Below are 24,441 nucleotides of genomic sequence, written 5' to 3'. Positions count from 1 at the left end.
CGCACCTTTTTTTTTGGAGCATCTAGACTAAAAGAGTTTGGGTTTCTAATCGCTTGAATTACCGTAAGGGCGTCCATTTCGACCACCCATTGTGTTCATTCCAGATTGTATGGCCTTCGTAATTCCTTCTAATTTCATCAAGAAAACTTGTCTCATTCAGAGAACACGAGTATGGATTACATTTAATGAAAAAGTGCAGAACTGAAACAAAATTGGCACCACAAGCATTTCACAATTATTGTAGACTTCATACAGCTAAAATGTATCTCCAGAAACTTGTGCATCAAACATTAATCCGGAGACAAAAATTATTGAACTTCTCGATTTGTCGAGAAGCTTCATTCAGGGTATAGAACCCGGAAAAAGAAATAAAATGTTTTACTAGTTTTGCATTAAGATCAAGAAACGAAGCACGAAAGCACGCCATCTTTATATTCCTCCTGCTTTAGAGTTCTGTGTTAACGCCTTAGCTACCTCTTCAGCCTTCGCCCCTCCACTTATATAAGTTATGAGTGGGCTGTCGACTGGAACTATATCATCTCTCAGGTAAGCCCCTGCAGATCTTAGCAATTCTTCCGAACCTTTTTCCACCACCCCTTTCATTATCAAAGTTTTGTGCGTCCCGGCAATCAGTTCTTCATAATCTGTGTCTCCAGTTTCACCAAGGATCACAAACATGTTTGCCACGTTTAATCGCCACCGGACAAAAAGATACCTATTGATTGGAAGCCACAACAGAACAAACTGACAAAGTAAAATATAGAACTTATACATGTGTGATTGTTTCTAAGTTATCCAGTGGAATCAAAGGGACAAGGATTCTACAGCTGGTGATTGCATCATGATTTCACATAAGCGCCATAAAACACAAAAAGAATCATAGTTGAGAGCAGGTCGAAGCTATAATGCAAATTTTGCAATATAAGTAAAAAAATAAGGATACTATTATTTTGCACTAGTACTTTCTTGAAAATATAAATTCTAGAATTCATAATTTTGTATGTACTAATTGTTAGAGTCAATGCCCTGTAAGTCAATTGTTGGCTAGGGATTTTATGGACTCAGCTGTAAGAAACAATCTTTATTTTAATATAATTCATTATTTCATAGGTTTGTTATTTCTTTATCTGTGCACCCATTAAAACAACATAGATAAAGACCTTGATTATACTTTAATACAAATGAATCGTAATTCGATTTGAAACTCATTTGTAAGAACTGTATAATCTAAATTCGTTCCTAATCGATTCAGCCGCCTAAAACATGGATAAAGGTCGCTTGAGCTCGAGACTAGAATCTGTGATGTTGTGTACCGCGTTTATTGGTAAGAGCATAGAGATATCCAAATATGCAGATGGGTAGTCATATGATGATTATACCGAACAACCCTCCCTCGGACTTACCAAGTGGTTATCATTCATCGAGAGGATAAGTTTATGGTTATGATTGTACACCATTAGTCCTTACGACCCGGGACAACACTGAGGCTCTATATGCTAGGACTGTGCTTTGACTCGTTTACCGGCTCCAGAAGAGTCATCAGGTGGCGAGATTGGGTACAATTGCGACACATGTAGGAGCTTGTTCATTGTAGTCGGGAATTCACCGCTCACCTACGGGTGTGGATATCCTATGTGATCTGATGAAATAATAGTGCGTGGAATCTCTGGCCAGAGTATGATATGTATGTTGGAGAATGAGTTCTCCAATAGTGCATGCGATGCCACTATTTTTATATGTCACATAGTTATCGAATTATTATGCAGCCCTCGATGAACCAATAGTTGCAGATTCGATCGGGATATATGAGCTGAATGGACCGTACTGTATGTTAATCATAATCGGCTGGTTCTTGCAGGCACTATGAGTGATACTTAGGAAATCATGGGGCGATGCTACTACACGCTCTTACCATGATTCGATGGGTTTAATAAGAAATATGATTTCTGACATTCTCATGATCAATTGTTGATACATAGAATGAGGCAGATAAGGGTAAGTACGAATAAAGGATTATGTCCTGAATCACAAGGAGTTGCGAACCCACGGCTAGCTGTATCCCTGAACCATTGAGGGTCACACAAGCACTGAATCATTTGTTCCCGTTGAGAGAATAAATTCAAGAAGTTGAATTTATATTATGATATAGTAAATTCAAGGAGTTGAATTTTTTATAATTAAATTTTGAGAAAATTAAATTCAAAGAGTTGAATTTATAAAATATGATAATTTAATTTATTAAACTCAAAAAGTTGAGTTTATTAAATATTAAATTTTAGAGGTGATAAATTCAAGGAGTTGAATTTATAATTTAAATATTAAATTCAAATGTTGAATTTATAAAGGATTTAATTTATTAAGCTCAAAATTTGAGTTTATTAAACAATAAATTAAATATAGTGTGAAGTGTGTTTAATGAGCTTGTAGAAGTACACGTCCAATATACAAAATAATTAAAGTTCTTAATGGACTTTGATTAATTAATTAAACTAGTTGGACTAGCCCAATTAATTAATCAAGTCCATTAATGTTAATTATAAATATAAGGTCATGACTTAATTATAAATAGAAGTAAGCAAGCCACAACCCTAGCCACCACAAATTGTGATTTTCGAAAATCACTCCCTTTTCTCCAAAGTTCGGCCACCCTAAAGTTAGTTTAGGGTTTGAGCCGCCTCTCGTTTTAATTAATCTCTACGCAAAACTTCTTTCAAATATTATATTGCTATTTGGAAGATGAACAAATATTCCAGTCGTGGACTTTGTAGAAAGATTGAAGGAAAGAGTTCTCGAAGAAAGTTCGTAGGGCATTAAATAAGAGCTATATCCGCCTATACCGGATTAGTTAGAGCCAAGTGATTTAATTCACTAAAGTTATAATTCTAACACCCTATGAATGTTTGATTATAAAACCATACGAATGTCCAAATACATCTTGAATGTCAAGATTTAAAAATTTTAAAACTTCCGCTGCATTTGGCACGAGAAAACGAGATCCTACAGTGGTATCAGAGCCAGGTTTTTCTATATCGTATGGTTTTAAATCATATTGAATAATTTGTTTCTAACCACACAAGAAAATTTTTTAGAAAATTTATGCACCATAAAAATTTTAATTTTTCCAGAAATCAAAAAAATATATATATATTTTTTCGGATATGCCCGGAAGTGTTCCGGGCAGACCGCGCGCAGGGCAGCGTGCGCGCGCAGCGCGTCGCCCTGTGCAGGCGCATTGCGCTGCGCATCGTGCGGAGCGTCCGTACGTTGCGCGCGGTGCCGCTCGAAACTATGCGCCCTGCGCACACAGGGCTGCTACCATTGCCCGAAACGTTCGGGCAGCGGGCAGGACGCCGGGCGTGCAGCGCGGGCCGCTGTCCGGGAATTTCTCGGGAACCTGCTGGATAATGGGCTTGAATTGTTTGGGCCTAGGGTGCGATTTTCTAATTTTTCAAAACTTTGGATTAAATTGATATTTTATGAAAATTAGTTCAATTTATTTTTGGAAAATTAATAATTTTATTGTAAAATAAATAATTAGAATATGTTTTTAATTATTGATGGTAAAAATGAATTTTACAAAGAAATCAATTATTATTGAATTATTTAATTTATTAAATTCTTTAATAATTGTGGTGGCTAGTAATAAAATTATTAGATGTATGATTTATCAATTAATTAATTTTTTTTAATTAATTGATGTTAATATTTGATATTAAATGCATGAAGGATGATCGAGATCCTTGACCAATGTGTTAGGTGTATGTTAAGATATTTTACTGTTTTATTCATTTTGTTAATATTCGATATTATTAAAGTGGGTCTGGTTTATGGCCCGTTCACACCCCATGAGATGTATCCCTTATGTGTCATGGCTATTTAAATGTAATTATTAGAAATAGTGGGAGATCAAGACTGGAAGATGGTGGACTCGATACACAAGATGAAGACATGTAAAATATTGAAAGCTCTTGTAATAGTTGCATTTGCATCCCTGCATTCACCTAGGTTTTGGACCTGGATCCATGTCTGGCTCACATGGATCTAATACTGTTGGCGATCGATCATCCTTATTTATTTATTGTTGAATGTCATATTATGATATATGCGATATATAGTAGTATGCATGTATGTATATTATTAAATAATATAGTTGGATGAATCCGGCAAACATACAAACTCGTGGCACGCGTTTTTAAAATAAAATAATGAGACAATTTTAAAATTAAAATCCCTCATTTATAATATGATTCAAAATTTATATCAAATCGTAAAAGTAAAAATCAAAAGAGTTTAATTTTTCCTTGCCTTCCATCAACCGTGGTTGCATGTTGATCGCTACCCGCGGACAGTGTCTGGTTCATATTATTGGGGAGGCCTGGACGCCGGAATTTTGTGACTTCCACATGACATATGATGTAAATTGAGTAGAACTCCCATGACTTCGGATCATATTATTGGGGGAACACATGAAAACCGTCTACTACAATTCAATATTGATGGGTCGGTTTGACACGTGAAAATAAACGACATCATAATATTGGGTCCTTATTAAACATGAGGCAAAAACACGCGGAAGTTGCATAGGGATGCAATTGGATTATACCTTTTAGAAATTATAATTGGCTAATATTATTCTGGATTATAATTGGCTAATTGGACTCTACGTGCCCACTAAGGAAATAGATTTCTTTTTTTCATCGGAGGGTGTTGGAAATGTCATAATAGTGGGAGGAAAATTTATAAAATGAAATCCATATTTTACATCTTAGAATTATTTTAAAATTATCAGTAACCATTATTCTGTTTCCATATCAGTATTTTTTCGATTTCGTCACATAATACATTTATATTATTAACAAGCTAACCGAATCTAACTTTCAAGACTGGTTTAAAAAATTGTTCTGAATTCGGAGAAAATGACATACACACTAATGTCAGTCCTGATGAACTTACAAAGCATGCAAGATGGTAGGACCATAGTATGCAAGCTAAAGTGTAACATGCTCGCTTTTATGTCAAATGAACTGTATGGGCAGTTTGAGGAAATGTTGAATGCTGCTGACATTTGAATGCACTTGCAAGAGTTGCATGGTGCATGAAACTCATACGATGATGCACACTACTTTCAAGGAGCTCATGACTACACACATGCAAGATAAGGCTCCGGCTCATGAGCATGGTGTACATATGACTGGGCTTATTGAGAATGTGGTGGGCCTGAAATATGTGATTCCTAACGAGTTACTTGATGACATCAATTTGTTATCTTTCTCTTCTTCATTTGACAGGGTTATGGTGAACTTCAATTTGAATAAGATAGATGATAGCTTTGAAGAGCTAGTCAATACACTTATAACTTATGAAATCACCATAAAACAGGAAAATGTTGTTTTTATAATGGGCCTCTCGTCATGACGAAAAATAGCCCACAAGGTAAGGGAAAGAAATGTTATATCCCTCACAAGAAAAACAATCTCAATAAGAGGCAAACTCTGAAGGACACTTAAAGGGCCTACAAAGCCCGATAAGTCAGAACATATTTATTTCACTGCAAGAAGTCCGGACATAAGAAATTATATGCGCCACAAATGTTCTGGAAATGATAAGTGAATGTCCAAGTAAACATGATTTCGACAACAAACAAAAGAAAGTTAGATGATTCAAATCCCGCACAAATATGGCACGTTAGACTAGGTCATATTTCCCAAAAAAGGATGCACAAGCTAGTGGGAGAAGGCATGTTTGACTTGTCAAACATAAATTCTCTACCTACTTGTGAGTCCTGTCTAAAAGGAAAAATGACTAAGACTACATTCAATGGAAACGTGGAACGTGCACATGGTCTACTGGATTTGATACACACGGATGTTTGTGGCCCGCTAAGTGTTAGCACAAAATTTGGGCATTACTACTTCATTACCTTTACTGATTACCATTCGAGGTATGGGTACGTTTATTTGATGAAACACAAATCTGAAGCATTTGAAAAGTTCAAAGAATTCAGATCTGAAGTAGAAAATCAGCTAGAAAGAAGTATTAAGGCACTTCGATCTGATCGAGGTGGAGAATACTTGAGTGCTGAATTTTTGGGTTATCTAAAAGAGAATGAGATTCTCTCACAGTGGACTCCACCAGCAACACCACAATTGAATGGTGTTTCTGAACGTCGAAATCGAACCTTGATGGACATGGTTCGATCCATGATGGGATTCACTGAATTACCTACATAGTTTTAGGGTTTTGCGCTTGAAACTGCGGCAATGTTGTTGAATAATGTCCATACTAAAGCAATGGATAAAACATAATATGATATATGGATGTGAAAAACTGCCAAATATTCTTACATGAGAATACGGGGATGTCTTACTTACGTGAAGTAGACAATAGGAGACAAATTGGATAGTAGATCCACTTTGTACTACTTTGTAGGATATCCCAAGATACTTCATCAACTATAGAAGTTGAACCCAATCCTCAACAACTAGTAGTTAAAGTACAAGCTCCTAGAAGGTCTAATAGGGTTATTAGACCACCTGCAAGATATATGCTTCTTCATGAACAAAGCCATGGTGAGGCTTGTGTTGGATGTGATCCAATGAATTTCAAAGAAGCAATATCTAATACTGATTCAACCAAATGGCTTGAAGCCATGCAGTCAGGAATGGACTTTATGTATTCAAACCAAGTCTGGACATTGGTGGATCCACATGAGGGAATCGTTCCCATAGGATGCAAATGGATCTACAAAAGAAAGCTTGGGGCGGATGGGAAGGTATTGACCTTCAAAGCAAGAATGGTTGCAAAAGGTTATACTCAAAGGCAAGGAATTGACTATGAGGAAAATTTTTCATCAGTTGCTATGTTTAAGTCCATTAGAGTACTACTAGCCATAGCAGCATGCTATGACTATGAGATATGTCAAATTGATGTAAAGACTGCATTTCTCAATGAAGATATCAAAGAAGAAATTTATATGTCTAAACCTGAGGGATACACATCAGTAGGAAGTGAGCATAAGGTATGCAAACTTCAGAGATCAATATATGGTCTCAAGCAGGCGTCAAGAAGTTAGAACCTCAGATTTTATAACACTATCAAAGAATTTGGTTTTGCTAAAAACCCTGAGGAACCATGCGTGTACAAGAAAGTTAGTGGAAGTGTAGTGACACTCCTAGTACTTTATGTTGATGATATCCTGCTCATTGGGAATGACGTAGGATTACTGCAATCAACTAAAGTATGGTTAGCAAGTAAATTCTCCATGAAAGACATGGGTGAAGCATCCTATGTATTGGGAATACAAATCTATAGAGATAGATCAAAGAGGATGCTAGGACTCACCCAAGCCACTTATATCAATACTATTCTGAAGCGATTCTCTATGGAAGAGTCCAAGAGAGGATACTTACCAATGTGTCATGGTGTTTGTAGAGCCCAAATTCATTACACGTATAACCCATGCATTTATTTAATAGTTAAATTATTTATTTAAGTTTAAAATGATTTATAGCAATGCATGACCTATTTAATTTGCATTATTTTAAATTAATTATGTTTATGTGATGCATGTTAAATGTTTTCCTGAGTTTCATATTTCAGGCGACTATTCGATGCAGGATCGAGGAAAAGAGACCGGCGACGATTCTGGCAATCTTTAAAATGTGGTATTTTATTTTAAGTTGGGTCTGGGGCATTTTAAAAGGTTTATTTAATTTTTTAGCATTTTAAAAGCCAAATTTAATTATTAGGTGAGTTTATGATTTATTTTAAATTAAGAGATGTTATTTAAAGTTAGAGGAATGTTAGTATTTTAATTGTTTACTAATTATTTATTAAGCAATATTTAGTCCCTAATTATTAATAAACCCACACAAACACCGAGACACACACACACATACACGTTTTAACACACAACACACACATACACATTTGATTCTTATTTTTTTGAGCAAAACCTAGGGTTCTCCTAGCAAGAGTGCAGCCGCCCCATCCTCTGTATGTGTTTCTTCAAAGAAAATCGTTCCACGTTCGTCCCGGATCAATCCTCGCACCGTTCCCGCTTCGGTATCGTCGTTTCGGTATTTCAAATCATCAAAAGGCATGTATACTCTTTCGTTTTCGCATCGATCTTGTCATATTACTAATTTTGATGTTTATTGTATGAAAAACATGTGAATGTTATGCAAAAGTTTGAGCAAAAATGGTTGGATCGATTTTGAAACATTTTTGGATCTCAAAACTCAAAGTTTGCTGTCATTTTAAATACTGCGACTTTTCGGTCGACTTTTTGGAAAAACTTTCAACATATAAAACATAGAAATTTTTGATACCTTCGATTTGACAGTAAATTCGAAATATTTAGATAAGAAATGAGTGAGTTATGATCGTTTTTGTGGGACTTCTCAAACTGCGATTTTCTGAAAATATGTTCTTGATGTGTTCTTGAAGTTTTATTGTTGCAGGCTTCGTTGGGGATCGACGGGTGATCGCTGCTGCGGTTAGGTATATCGAGAATGATGTTGGAATGATTGTTGGTGTTTCATTTCGTGTCATTAGGCTCTTGGTCGAATTTGAAGTGAAGCATTTTGTGTCAATTCTTGGGTTTATGGGTTATGTTGCGTTGCTTATGATGCGTCGTTTTGGAGACGTTTGGGACGTTTTGTGGAGTCGAGTCAGTGCCATAGTGTCCTAGGATGGGTCTCGAGGCGTTGTTCACTGTTTGTCTAATCGAAATTGCGGAGAATAAGCTTCTAAGTCACGGAGTCCAGAAGACTCGGCGTCCGAGCGGTAATGTTTTACAGCCCGAGCCCCACTCTTTCTGTCCGAGGGTAGGCTTCCAGAAGACCTAGCGCTTGAGCGGTAATATGTTACCGCCCGAGCGCGGCCCCATCTGTAAGAAAGTTTGGTTTCCACTTATTTTCAAGTTCCAATAGTGAGTTCATGTCTTTTATTTTTGGGAAATGTTTACACATCATTTTTGAGATTGTTCGGGGTCGATGTCATGGGTTAGTACGATGATTTAACGAGGTCAAGTCCCGAGTGATCTAGAATGTCATAAGCTATGTATGTACTTCGGTGGTGAGCGCGATTACCTACCTCTAAGTTATGAAAGGTAAGTGCTTGCAATGTGTTAGTATGGGCAGCAGTGGCCCCAAGCGAGATCCAACGAATCTTTCAACGCCAAGTAAGTATGTTCGACGTGCAAAAGAAAATATTTTTAAGTTTTTGAGGTATGCTAAATAACTTGTGACCAAATTATGTATGGGATTGAAAAGCGGTAAAGCATGACCAGGGACCAATCAACCCCGGTAAAGCATGACCAGGTTTAGATCAGGATTGGAAAGAGGTAAAGCATGACCAGGGACCAATCCACCTCGGTAAAGCATGACCGGGTTTAGATCAGGATTGAAAAGCGGTAAATCATGACCAGGGACCAATCCACCCCGGTAAAGCATGAACGGGTTTAGATCAAGATTGGAAAGCGGTAAAGCATGACCAGGGACCAATCCACCCGTTAAAGCATGAACGGGATCTCATGTATGTGGTAGTGGATCCTCCCTGTCAGCCCAGTACTGTGGTTTAGTCTGATCAGGCGTTTTATGTATGGGTCACTTGCTTTGAAACATATCTCTACGCAAAATGATGAAGTTCATATATGTTCAAGTATGTATGTTGCAAGCATGTTTCAGAAATGTCTCACGTTATGGCACGTCTATGTATGTATACAAGTTCAAGCTTTTATACGCATATCCAAGTTTCAAGTATGTACTCTCTATTTTAAAGATTGCATGTGGTTTTACTACGTAGTAGTTGTTATTCCCAGTTTATACATGCTGAGTATTTAGACTCACTAGACTTGATCGATACAGGTGAGGATGACTTTGAGGAGACGAGGGGTGCGGACTAATGAGCTGGCTTGGACTGAGAGGGAGGCTAAACCCGAGGACCGCCCAATGTTTTTAAGATTTCATGCATGACAAATTTTATTACTCTGATTTCTTGTTTTGGGTTACGATGTTTAAACAAGTGTTTTAGCAAACTTTATTTACGATCTTTTTATTTCCATTATTTTTGAATGAACAGTTTATTTTAAATCGAAACTTAGAGTTTATTTTTTATGTAAGAAAATTTTTATTTTTCCGCAACTTTTAAAGTAGTTAAAAAGTACGGTACGTTACAGTGTTACTTTATCTAAAGCTATGTGTCCCAAAACTGATGAAGAGATAGAGATGATGACACGTTTTCCATATGCGTCAGCCATTGGTAGTATCATGTATTGTATGATATCGACACGTCCCGATGTTGCTTACGCTCTGAGTGTTACAAGAAGATATCAGGCGAACCCTGGTCCAATGCATTGGAAGGCCATTAAAGATATTCTTAAGTACTTGAGAAGGACTAAGAACTTGTTCATGGTCTATGGGGGTGGAGAATTGAAATTGGAAGGCTACACTGATTCTAGCTTCCAATGTGATTTAGATGATTCGAAATCAACCTCTGGTTTTGTATTCATGCTTAATGGTGCGGCTGTCTCTTGGAAAAGTTCCAACCAAGACACTGTTGCGAATTCCACCACTGAAGCTGAGTACATTCCTGCATCTGCTGCAGCCAAAAAGGTAGTTTGAATGAGGAATTTTGTCCAAGAGTTTGGCGTTATTCCTAATGGAGTTGATCCAGTCCCGGTGTACTGTGACAACACTGGTGTCGTTGCGCAAGCAAAGGAACCAAGGTCTCATCAACGATCCAAACATGTATTGAGGAAATTCCACATCATCTGGGAGATTGTGGGAAGAGGAAATATATCAGTCGAAAGAGTCCCCTCTGCAGATAATGTTGCTGATCCACTTACAAAGTCCTTGCCAGGACCATTGTTTGAGAAGCATCGCGAAGCAATAAAATTAAAGTTTATGGGTAGTTGGCTCTAGGGCAAGTGGGAGATTATTAGAGTAGATGCCCTGTAAGCCAACTGTTGGCTAGGGATTTTATTGACTCAGTTGTAATAAACAATCTTTATTTTAATATAATTCATTATTTTATGGTTTATTATTTCTTTATCTGTATACTCATGTGAACAACATAGATAAAGAACTTGATTATACTTTAATACAAATGAATCGTAATTCGATGTTGAAACTCATTTGTAAGCACTGAATAATCTAAATTCATTCCTAGTCGATTCAGCCGCCTAAAACATGGATAAAGGTTGCTTGAGCTCAAGACTAGCATCTGTGATGTTGTGTACCGCGTTTCTTGGTAAGGGCATAAAGAAGTCCAAATATGCAGATGGGTAGTTAGACTATGATTATACCGAACAACCCTCTCTCGGACTTTCCAAGTGGTTATCATTCATCGAGAGGATAAGTCTGTGGTTATGATTGTACACCATTAGTCCTTACGACCCGGGACAACACTGAGGCTCTATATGCTAGGATTGTGCTTTGACTCGTTCACCGGCTATAGGAGAGTCATCAGGTGGCTAGATTGGGTACATTTGCGACACATGTAGGTGCCAGTGCATTGTAGTCGGGAATTCACTGCTCACCTACGGGTGTAGATATCCTATGTGATTTGATGAAATAATAGTGTGTGGAATCTCTGGCCAGAGTATGATATGTACGTTGGAGAAGGAGTTCTTTAATAGTGCATGCGATGCCACTATTTATATGTGTCACATAGTTATCGAATTATTATGCAACTCTCGATGAACAATGGTTGCAGATTCCTTTGGGATATATGAGTTGAAGGGACCATACTGTACTTTAATCATAATCGGTTGGTTCTTGCAGGCACTATCAGTGATAACTAGGGAATCATGGGGTGATGCTACTAGACGCTCTTACCATGATTCGATGGGTTTAGTCAGAAATATGATTTATGACATTCTCATTATCAATTGTTGATACATAGAATGGACAAATAAGGGTAAGCCCGAATAATGGGTTATGTCCTGAATCACAAGGAGTTGTGAACCCACGGCTAGCTGTATCCCTGAACCATTGAGGGTCATACAAGCACTGAATCATTTGTTCCCGTTGAGAGAATAAATTCAAGAAGTTGAATTTATATTATGATATAGTAAATTCAAGGAGTTGAATTTTTTATAATTAAATTTTGAGAAAAGTAAATTCAAGGAGTTGAATTTATAAAATTTGAGAATTTAATTTATTAAACTGAAAAAGTTGAGTTTATTAAATTTTAAAATTTGGAGGTGATAAATTCAAGGAGTTTAATTTATAATTTAAATATTAAATTCAAATGTTGAATTTATAAAGGATTTAATTTATTAAGCTCAAAATTTGAGTTTATTAAATAATAAATTAAATATAGTGGGAAGTGTGTTTAATGAGCTTGTAGGAGTACAAGTCCAACATACTAAATAATTAAAGTTCTTAATGGACTTTGATTAATTAATTAAACTAGTTGGACTAGCCCAATTAATTAATCAAGTCCATTAATGTTAATTATAAATATAAGATCATGGCTTAATTATAAATAGAAGTAAGCAAGCCACAACCCTAGCCACCACGCATTGTGATTTTCGAAAATCACCTTCACCCTTTTCTCCAAAATTCGGCCACCCTAAAGTGAGTTTAGGGTTTGAGCCGCCTCTCATTTTAATTAATCTCTATGCAAAACTTCTTTCAAATATTCTAATGCTATATTGGAGAGAAACAAATATTCCAGTCGTGGACTTTATAGAAAGATTGAAGGAAAGAGTTCTCGAAGAAAGTTCGTAGGGAATTCATCAAGAGCTATATCCGCCTATACCGGATTAGTTGGAGCCAAGTGATTTAATTCACTAAAGGTATAATTCTAACACCCTATGAATGTTTGGTGATAAAACCATACGCGTGTCCAAATACATCTTGAATGTCAAGATCTAAAAATTTTAAAACATCCGCTGTGTTTGGGCACGAGAAAACCGAGATCCAACACTAATAAGGTATTTATATCAACATTTAGGATTTCAAATGCAAGTAAAGATAAAATGTGATCAATTTTTTCAAAGTCGAAAATAGACTTTACTCTTTGAAAGTTGAGAATGCCTAAATCGATAAAAACAGTCGACGAAGGCCCAGTTAAAATCATTAGTTGATGACCGGTCCTTCATGATGGGTTCAAGCTAGTAACTAATAATAAATCAATTCAGCAACAGGAACCTATGACTTTTTTTCACACTTTGCCAAGGGTCATGTTAAAGTAAAATAGAAGCATTATGTAGGATTCTTTTAGATATTGATCACATGCTGTCAATTATGTGTTTGAATTTGAAATCCTAAATGTCTTTATCACTGCGAATCTCAAGTTTGAAGAATGAATACGTGATTTTTAAAGATGATTTGCTTATGCATATTATAACATGCTTATGCAGGTGGAAGTCGTATTACTAGGTTTTAATTAATGGAAAGATTTGATTAAATATCTTCTATTTTCTAGAGTACTCAACCATTTCACGGATTTGTTTGATAATTTTTTTTATTAACCCTTTTTACATTCATTTTTATAATGGTTCATGTTCTGAGTTCATTGGGGCATTAGGAGATTGGCCATGATTCCGTCACTAAAGTAGGCTGTAATATGGCTATTGTTGCGCACCATGCAAAGTACATATGTGATAACTACCATGAACGTGTAATTCAACTCTCATCTAGAAAATGTCTTACCGTAGAGCCTGAGAGCGAGATGCAAGAAGTGGGAACAACTTGCATTCTCGTGGAGTTTCTGCAATACATTAAGTGGCATCTGAGACCTCTCATTCTTAGTTTCTGCCTCATGTCGTCCACTTTTTTCACCTACAAAATTGAATACAATGATGAGACTTAAATAGGCAATCTTAACCAAATTAGATTTTATACAACTTATAACTCGTGCATACCAGGCTAGGATCCTTTATCAAGTATGAAAGGCAGTGGGAATTGCTTGACTTGGCATTGTGTTCTATAGCAATGGAAGAATGACCTGATTTCGCATCTTCAGATGAATTCATTAGTTTCCAAATGGTTTTCTTTAAACCATCTGCACCCCAACGATAGTCAATATGTGACGCATAATCTGGATCAGGATAAAGCTTTCCGTTCTCTTCAGTATAAGTACCTGGATAGTACACTTCACTGCCGCTACCACAGATTAAGGCGTCAAAATCATTTATTTTAATACTACCGGACTTAAAGAATTCAACGAGTTCAAATATCGGCATAGCTGTTGACAAAGCAAATCCCGTCATTTTTGCATTATGTGGATCCAACTTGTTTGCCTTAAAGATCTCTTGCATTATATGGATCATTTTCTTATCCGGGAATCCTTTGCTGTCATAGCAATCAAGTGCTATGACAACTAATTTACGGCGGCGCCTCAACATTGGATACTTGCTTGGCAAATCTGTCACTTTCTTGTCGAAATCAAAATCTTGTGCTACAGATTCTGGCCTTCTCATTTTCCTTAAGACTCGTTTGACTTGGTCTTGCAGCTCGGGGTCACTGCCAGCAGCAGTTATATCTAGTGATTCATTTAATGATGTTTTTTCACCGTCAATCGAGAGCCTTAATGACATATCTTGAACGTCTTTTAGTGAATCATTCAGTGATTCCTCTGCTGCCAGTTCATCTGCAGGACAGTCGGTTTGCCATTGTGGATGCCTCATACGACATGCTGCTATCCTGGTCAGGTATGTTCGACAATGCTCGGGCCATGAAAAGAGATGTATGTTCTTCCAGCCATTCTTTCTACATTCATGCCACAAGTTCTTCTCTGAAACTAGCTTGAGCAGTGCATCAGCAATTGATTGCTGATCATGAGGATCCACGAGCAGACCATTGTTAAGGGCCTATATTTCACAAAAAAATATACATTGTTAGCTTATCAAAACTATTAAGTTTTAATCCTGATTCGAAATTACCTGAGATAATTGGTCATTTTGGATTATAAATTAAAAAAATACACGATCAGTGTCCTTTAGTTTCAGCGAGTATAGGATACTTATAAATCATTACATTTAAAAGAGTTTATTAAAGACTGGTTAAGACAAGTTAACTTGCTCAAGAAAGGGGCTACTTTTTACCCGAAGAATATCAACTGGACCGCCATTCTTAGTTGCCACCAGTGGGAGTCCATGCGCAGCAGCCTACACTTCCAGACTTGGATTTTTAAGAGCTTAAATAGAGAAGAGTGAAACACAATAAAAAACTTATTTATTCGAACGAACCTCTATTAATGTAAGTCCAAATGGCTCAATAAATGCTGGATTTATGAAAACTCCCTGTCATGTTTTGACACTAAAAAGTTACTAAGGGAAAGCATTGAATTTTCTGAATACATTCCAGGAAATACAGCATAAAGTCAACCTTTGTCTTTGCAGCTAGACGGTATATTTCTGGAACATCACTTTGCTTGTGATGTTTCGGGAAAGCCACTTGCCCATATAGGTCATACTTGTCAATAAGCTTCAGTACCATAGTGAGAACACTAGCATTTCCCCCACTCATCTCATCTATATCATCTCTATTTCCCATTATAAGAGTCTGTAAATAGAACAAGCTTGATTAAGATATGTAAAAGTTCAATGGGAATTTAATGCTGCATGCAGGCCCACATCCTCTGTTACATCAGCTTGATGCATTTAAAGTTTCATTGTTTCCAGGTATTTTATTTTGCACGTAACATGCGACAGAGAATGTGACAAGAATGTGGAAGGAAACCTTAAATGCGCTTCAAAATTCAAAATTAACTGTTTTGGCAAACTTACAAGATTAGCGAGCTCTCGCAATGGGCGGCATTCTCCAAACGCTTTCAAGAGAGTGGTTATATTCTTTTTTGGATCAGGTCTTGACAATGCAAGGATCATTGGCTTGTGAGGATTTGACAAAAAACGCATCACCTAAAACCATATCAAGAAAAAAATTAGAAGGATATAAGTTTAATGGGCAAAATAATATTGATCTCCATAACGACTTAAACTTCTGGTGCAAAGGTAAAAAATACATGTATCTACTTGTGCTTACTTCTGCCCATATAGAAGGGATTGCTTTAGGTGATGAGCCCTCTGTATTGGTTAATGATGACAAGTCACCATCAGCTTCAGCAGCGTCTTCTTGAAGTACAACGCTGCTAAAGTCCATCCCAGGAGGAATAACCTGTAGAGAATGGCTACCATGTCTAAAAACATTAAAGTTTTCTAGGTCAAACCATATTAATTAACATATCACAATTAAGTTCACTCGAATAAATTTAAAAATACATGAATAATGATTGAGTAGCGCCATAATATGTCATAAAAAGCCACCGAAACCTCAATCAAGCACTATTTAATTCAGTTGTCTCAGAAAAGTAACTGATATGGAAGTAACACTTACTGAATAGAAAACTGCTGGAGGTTTGATAATCGAGTCAAGAAATGGATAATGACTATTTTTGGAGTATACACTTCCAACGATCGATTTCCCATGTTTATAAATTTTGAAAGAGTGTGCTTACCGCCATTCTAGGCATGAAACGACCATGACAATTAACTCCACGTCTTGCACGGGCCCTCAGAACTTTCTCCAGCTTCACATCAAAACCATCATACAGTCCCCATTGTTCTTCAATCTCCTGCTTAGTACTAGTGATAACAAGCTCTGCCGCATCTAATGAAAGCTCTTCGGCCTCTATCCTTCTCATAATCCTGTATGTCGAATTAATATCCTCTTTAGATTGCCTTCCCTGCTTGAGAAGCTGTTCTAGCTTGTTTCTACCCAGCGAGTGACCCGTCAAAACCATCGGAACATTTAATGCACCAGAAAGAAGGGCTGCAGTATCCCCTGCATCGGCATAATGGCCATGAATTACGTAAGGCCAAACAGGCTGTCCCGCACCTATTTGTTCCCCCAAAGCGTTTGACATATTGACAATATGTGCCAAAGCTCCATCAACAAATTCTTGAATGTGAGGCCACAGTAATTCCTTTCGAAGATACTTGTCACGGGGACCAAAGGGTATTCTTACAATATAAGCACCACTGCTTTCTCCTAAATCGATGCTATCAGCATCCTCGGCACCAGTTGTAAGCATCTCCGTCGGCTCGCCGTAACTCCAATCAACTTCTGATGAGCATATTTGCCTGGTGAAAAGATCCACCCTATAAACACCTGGCGTCTTGGCGAGCGCCCGAGCAAGCTCGACGACATATTTTATCTGACATTTCAACAAAATAAATTCAAAAATGCTTGAAAGAACGAATTTTATGCCGTAAAAATCTGATAATACCTGCCCACCAGTATCAGAATCACGACCGAGCTCCATATTTTCACAACGGACTAGACCATGTAAACTGATAAAACAAGCCACGCTAATCAAAAACTAAACGCGCTATAGCTATTAATTAAGCAACAACTCAACGCGTGCCATATATGAGAAGGTATGATGATTGAGATAGATTCTAAACATGAAGATTACCAATATAATTCTGGTTACGAGTAATTGGCTTTACATATATGCTAAACAAGTCATGGATTCAGTAGAAACAATAAAGTTTATGGATAAGCCATATATATTTCAATCGGTACCTAATGAGAACAATATAAAGCTTCTTTTCTTTGTTACTGTCCGACCAATCTTCTATGTTGGAGAAGTTTCTCTGGAACTTTTTCCGAGGGCTGCCCAATGTAATTGGTTCCCCCAAGCCATCACCTTTCTCTCCTTCAGACAAATCCTCAGACATGTCCTCTGTCACATCCTTGCGACCTTGCTCTAGTTCCCACCTCCGGTTCGCCACCCGTTGCAAATCCTCCATTTCCAACTGCAGAAAGACAATGAAATCATCTACCGTATTCCACAAATTTGCAATCAAAACACAATCCACTGTACCCAAAAACAGAACCTAGAGGACTGGGCTTGCTATTCGAGATTACCGCAAAAGCAAAAGTTTTCACAGATAGAACCAAAACACTAATACTGGATACAAAATTGGCGGCCAACCAAAAACAATAGATTCACTCAAAATGATACCTGTTTCTTTTTGCGTGCAAGATGCCAAATCCTCCAGCACATATTCTCAAGCCTAGAACTCCTCTCTCTCGTATTCCTCGTCGCAACCACTTTGATCCATGTCCGATGGAGATCAGATTCATCAACCCCAGTCACCACCTCCTCCACAAAATACTTTGTCGGATTGAAATCACTCCTTTCCCTCAAGTTCACCGGAGCTGGAGGCTTATTCTCTTCAATGGCGGACGCCCCACTATCCAATATCGCCTCCAGGTACCCATTAATCCATTCATTCCCTGCCATGCTTCAGTTTCAACCCTTTCAGGAAACGTAAAAAAAGGATGACGAATTTTCTTTCCAGAAGAAGATATAATTGACATGCAATAAAGATTCGATCTTTGGGCTCGTTTATATTCTCCTGGAAAAGGAGATTATAAGCATTGTGTTATCTCTGCAATAAAGAATAAGGGAGGGAGAGAGAACCACATGCAGTTAGAAGTGGGTCCCATTGAACACACGTGGCACGAGGATCTGTGGGGTTCTTCGGCGCCACACCTGTGGGCGTCTGATAAAATTCGGATCTGTCGGGTTTAATGGTCAATCGGCGCCACACGCGGATATTTAAAATTTTATTTTGAGCGATAAGAGTAATAGTTGTCCATGTCATGTGAGTTAACGATAGGAACATAGTATTTAAGAATTGATTTAAAAAAACCAAAAATTTGTACGAGACGGTCTCACATGTCGTATTTTATGAGACAGATCTTTTATTTGGGTCATCCACGCAGTATTACCTTTTATGCTAAGATTATTACTTTTTATTGTTAATATCGGCAGGGTTGACCCGTCTCACAGATAAAGATTCGTAAGACATATTTTTAAAAAAAATTATATTTGGACCGTTATAATTTGTTATAGATTTAGGTAAAGTAACATTCATTTGATCTCAAATATAACTGATATCAATGTCAATTTCATGTGTTTGATTTCCATAAAATGCTATACATTTTGTAAAATAGAATAGAACATTTACGATTAGCTAGATAATTTTTTTTAATACTTTTTTCAAGATAAATTTAAATGATTAAATTATCGGGTGAATTTGCTAAACCCTAAAACTAAACTTAATTTTGCATTCTCTAAAAATTAGACCACGTAAACAATATGCTTGCAAATTTTTTAAATTATTTATTTATTTTATTTAATTGATTTAAATACTTAAATGATATATGTTATATGATTAAATGTATAAATTGTATGATTTCATAAAATTAAGGATTTTGTCCAGTTATTCGATATTAATCTGAGAAAAAAAGAACGGAGACGACCAAGATAAAAATATTTTTCGTTAAATATTTTTAAGGCTCGATAAAAGATTAAATAGGATGAATTTTTTTTAAATGCTGGAGTCCAAATTATTTGACGAGTTGAACCTTATTTTAGCTGGGAAGTCGGTTTTAGTCAAATGAAGGATTTTTGTGGACCCGAAATTTATTATTTTTGAAAACTTTTATTTTATACATAATTGGGACTTAATGGGCTTAATTTAACTTGGATTAATGGGCACAATTACTTTTAAAGCAAGAGTTCTAAAAACTCTAAACTCTAACCTTTTATCAACTAAAACACTAAATTATAAAATGAAATCCTAGGCTTCTAAGGACTCACCTTGACCGAAAATTACACACACCACATGCACAAACTTTCGAAAACTTCAAGCAAGAATTCAAGGTTGTTCGTCGCCCATTCGTTCCTCTTCACAACCCACGCTGACAATTGAATATTCGAGCGTTCTAAACGCAAAGTCACGCTTCTAAACTTTATTTTTTCACCATTCAAATCATATTATGCATGATTCACGTACTTTTAAGCATGAAAATTATTTAGATCAAAATACTTCATATTTAAGGGTTTATTTTCAACGTTTTTGATGATTTTACGCTTTTTTGAGACACATTATGAATTTTAAGGACATGCTGCCAATATGAAGTGTTTAATGGATACGAAAAGTGTCGTTTAGAGATGACACAAAGGTTGGACAGTAGCAAGAAGGGGTTGTGCATGGAAGGATTCAAGGCGGCTAGGGTTTTCATGGAGGATTAGGGTTCGACGATGGGAAGCTAGGCGAGGGGCTGTACACTAGGTTAAGGCCCGTCGGGGGTTGGCTCAATAGGGTTTGGTGCGGTCCTAGAGGGGTCCCTAGGTTGGCTGGAACGGTGGCTCTAAGCTGGTGAAGGTCGCGAGATCCTAGGCGCATGCGGGCTAGTGCGCGACTTGCGGGAGGCTGTGCGTGGCTCGGTGTTGGTCAGATGTGGTCCAATAGAGTCCTATGAGGGCGGCTAAGGCTCGGGAGTCAGGTTGACTAGATTCTGGTAGAGGGTGGCTCGGTGTGAGAAGGGCCGAGGGATTGGTTTGAGGGCTAAGGTTCGAAAAGGGCTAGATAAGAAATGTGGTTCAGCCGTGGTTCACGGGGGTTGGTTAATGACTCATGGGGGTAGTTTAGGGATGAAAAGTTAATGTTTAAAATTTGGGAAGTGTAGTGCCCAAAAACCAGTACACTTAAACCTCATGCATAATTATAAAATTTAATCTAATTAATTAATGATTTAAATTGTGCATGATACATGATTAAATTATTTTAAATGTTTATATACTCATGTTTATGCAATTTAAATTATTTTTACGAGTTTTAGCTTTTCCAGCGAATATTCGGGGTCGAACTGGGAAAGGAGACCAGAGACGATTAAGGTGTTAAAATTGAATGTTATATTTTAAGCCAAGAAAATTGATGGGATCGGGAAAATCCTCTAAAAACGCGATGAGATGTAATAGCTCGTGTTCTAAGAATGTTTGTACCGATGAATTTGATCGAGTTTGATATTAAATCAAGCGAAAAATACTGGAAGTAATCATTCATTAAGAAAACTGATCGGTTTTATAACTTATGCAACTGAATAAATTAAAATTACATGGGATCAGTTCTGGCTTATGTCAGTTCATTTATGGACATAACTGAACTGATATCAGCTGAACTGATCAAATCAATTAAGAACAAAACCAAGCAGTTAAACAGAAATAACACAAGATATGTTTATGGATGTTCAGAGACTGAACTGCTCCTAGGTCACCCCTTTTACCTCCTCGGATAGTACCACTAGAAGACTTTGATTAATTAATACAAGTGTAATAACCCACTCAATTTAGGACTTACCCACTGCCTAACTGAACTCCTATTGTAGACTGAAGGTATCACCTTCCAGCCAACACTTGTTTAACGTCTGTCTGTCATCATCATCATCTTCACTGAGCTTCGACTTCTATTTATAGGCGTTTGACTGAACGTACAATGAGACTCATTGAATGAACCCGTTTTAGTTTGAATTTGTTCCCCCAAATAGATATCTGAAACGTTTGTCTTTAAGCGATGCTGCAATGTCTCTTATTGTACCTTGATCGTACAATAGCTTTTGTACCTTTGTGCTCAGCTGGATTAAGCTTGTCTCATCTGCAAACTGTTTCGCTCCTAACTGATGTTCTGAACTGGTCAGTTGATATGGTCTAGAACTAGTGAGGTGAAATCAGTTGACTCGTTAGTTGAACTGATTTCACTGATTCAATTGAATTGGTGAGTTGAGCTATTCATCAGTGGAACACTTCATCAGTTGGCCAGGCTTCTGAATGTCTTCTGCTGAACCACCTATCAAATGGACAATCAGTTGAACTAATCTTGATACTTCAGTTTTACTTGTTCAGTTCGATCAATCAGTTGGCACTTTCAGTTTGCGTCTCGATAGCTTCAGTTTAAGCTTGGTAACTGATCGGTTTGAAGCCCGATCAGTTTCAGTTTCTGCGAACTTATGTAAACTTATTAGAAACAAATAAACAAGTTTGATTAACATCAAAATCAAGATTGCGAACATTAATTGTTCCAACAAAAATTAATTATTTTAAATGATTTACGAATTTTAGTATTTTAAAGTCTAAAATTAACTTATTTGGTGAATTATAAGATTTTAAGCGTTTAAAACTTTAATTTTAAAAATTTAGGATTTATTCCTTAAATATGGGGTAAAATATTTTATAATGACTTTTATGACCTAATAATTTATTTAATTAGTGTTCAAGTTGGATTAGGATTTCAATATTTAAATTCGTGATCTTCAAAATTTTGGGGTCAATCTTTTAGATTAAGGGATGAGATTTTAATTTATTTATCTAGTGTTTATCTAATTTTCTACTAATGATTTAGACCCTAAACTAAAGCCTTTTTATTTAAACCTAATTAACAAAAAAATAAAAATAAGAGGAAACTCACGCACAACCGCTACATCAAGAACACACACACACTTTACACACACATATCAGCCGTGACTTTCTTGTGCTTAGGATTCTGGATTTTTGATCTTTTTCTTGGTCCTATCATCACCAATCATTCACCCACACGTATCACAGTTGATTCACGCTATTTTTAGGCAAGATAAACAACCTAAACGTCGTTCCGATCGCCTACCACTTCCCCGCAACGATATTTGATGGTTCGAGCATTTAAAAATGCAAATGCATGTTTTAATCCTTCTTTTGCGCATCGATCTTGTCATATTATGTATGTTGATACAAATTATGCATGAAAATTTATTTTTTATATGCAAACATGAGATTAAAAACAATTGATACCGTTTTCTGAAAATTGTGACATGTTTCATACGTATTCTTGAGATTCTTTAGTACAAGCCTTCGGTTGTTCCCCTGGATTGCTTCTGTCACTTGTGAATAGGTTTTAGGGAGTGTTTAGATGCTGGCTGATGACTGGTAAGAATAAATCACAGAATGGAACAACAAGAAGCGTGGCTCGTCTCCTGTGCGTGAATCTTGGGTTTTGGGGCTATCATGGATTCGTTCGATCGGTTTTGTGCATGGATCAGGATTCTGGCTAAGGTTAGGGCCGAGCCCAAGGGTGCTAGAAAGGGTCTAGGTTCGTCGGGTAGTAGGCCAGTAGCAGAAACCCATGCCTGCAAGCATACTGCGTGAGTTTCTTTTTCCTTGCGCGTGAGAAGTGATGGTTCGGTTTTGGGGTTTCAGTCCTGGGCCAGGCTAGGGATCTGGATCAGGGCTCTTGGCTATGGTTTGGGACATTCCTTAGGGACTTAGGGTAAGCCTAGTGCTGGTCGTTCATGGGATAGAGTGACAGCAAGATGACTGGAACAGGAAAACCAACAGCTGCGCAGATTGGGTTCTCATGTAGGGACGGTCATGGTTATGATGTTTTTGGGATTAGGAGTGAGGATCTAGATTTTCATATCAATTCACCTCAAAAAGTTCGGAAAGTAGCTTAAGAGGAAAATAAAGAAATGGAAAACCATAGGAATTGAAGGGACGTCGCTCGGAAGAGGAAACCCTCAGCTCAAGGAAGCCCATTGAAGAAACCCTCAGCTCACAAGCTAAAACCCTCAGTTCAAGGAAACTCAATCATTCTTGGAAGAAAACCCCTAGCTCATGAGCTTAAACCCTCATCTTAAGGAAGCTCATTGATGTTTGTCCTAGAAGAGAAAAAAATATAGTCATGAAAAGGGCTAAAATTTGGACATTGTAGGACCGAGTGCTTACCGCTTTTCCAAAATCTATAGCTGGTTGTAATGGTGCAACTCAAATCTTTTAAACCACACAGCAGGTCAAGCACCACGGTTCAATCGCTCTACCAAGCAGAGACAATAATTGCACCCAACAATCTCCCTCCCAATAATTTCACTCCTTGCAATCAATGAGAATCTAACTCGTGACCTTGGCTCTGATACCAAATGTAGGACCGAGTGCTTACCGCTTTACCCAAAGCTATAGCTGGTGGTAATGGTGCAACTCAAATCTTTTAAACCGCACAGCTGCTCAAGCACCATGGTTCGATCGCTCTACCAAGCAGGGACAATTATTGCACCCAACAGACATAATCAATGTGCAAGAAGTGACTATTGAATGCACCAAAGTGACGTTTGGTTTTGGATAAAATGTTGACCATGTGGAGGCCACTTGGACCATCATCCTTGGGCATTTGGAAGGTCACATGGACGGCTGAATGAAGGTAGGAGAAGCTTAATTTTTACACATATAAATACCCCATGTGTTGTAGCAAACAACACACTCAAAATTTCTCTCAATTCCCTCCAAACTTTCGGTCAATGCAAGGGAAAAAAGAAAGCTTCGTTCGGTCATTTTGAGCCACGAAAAAATACGTCAAATTTCTACTAAAATAACTCCATACTCTGCTCAAGAAATCGAGGAAGTGTTGGCCAAGTTCTGCCAAGGCTTCATCCGATTAACAAGCAAGTTCGAATCGCAATTTCTAACCAAGGGTAAGTGGGTTTATATTTTTTAAAGTTATGTATGTTTTAAAATTCAATCGTCGCATGTTGTGTATAAGTGATGATTTCAAAATTCTAAGTTGTTTCAAAATCGTTTCGTTCCGTCCAATGTTCGTTCATGCCCTCC

At 37.2% G+C, this 24,441-nt stretch overlaps 1 protein-coding gene across 1 annotated transcript; it reads right to left on the bottom strand.

The window, feature by feature from the left end:
* Positions 1–202: 202 nt before the first annotated feature.
* LOC142551210 (putative sucrose-phosphate synthase 2) lies at positions 203–18,412 on the bottom strand. The gene is given in 13 exon segments (XM_075660308.1): positions 203–715; positions 13,665–13,696; positions 13,698–13,793; positions 13,877–14,824; positions 15,059–15,121; positions 15,203–15,256; positions 15,342–15,518; positions 15,743–15,874; positions 15,999–16,130; positions 16,471–17,169; positions 17,242–17,305; positions 17,541–17,773; positions 17,983–18,412. Coding segments are annotated over 13 exon segments (3,198 nt in total). The 5' UTR covers positions 18,265–18,412; the 3' UTR covers positions 203–429.
* Between the last annotated feature and the right edge of the window lie 6,029 nt (positions 18,413–24,441).

The sequence above is a fragment of the Primulina tabacum genome, chromosome 7, assembly GCF_025594145.1.
Source record: "Primulina tabacum isolate GXHZ01 chromosome 7, ASM2559414v2, whole genome shotgun sequence".
Lineage (NCBI taxonomy): Eukaryota > Viridiplantae > Streptophyta > Magnoliopsida > Lamiales > Gesneriaceae > Primulina > Primulina tabacum.
Note: the sequence above shows the minus strand (reverse complement) of the source record. Positions and strands in the feature narration are given on the sequence as shown.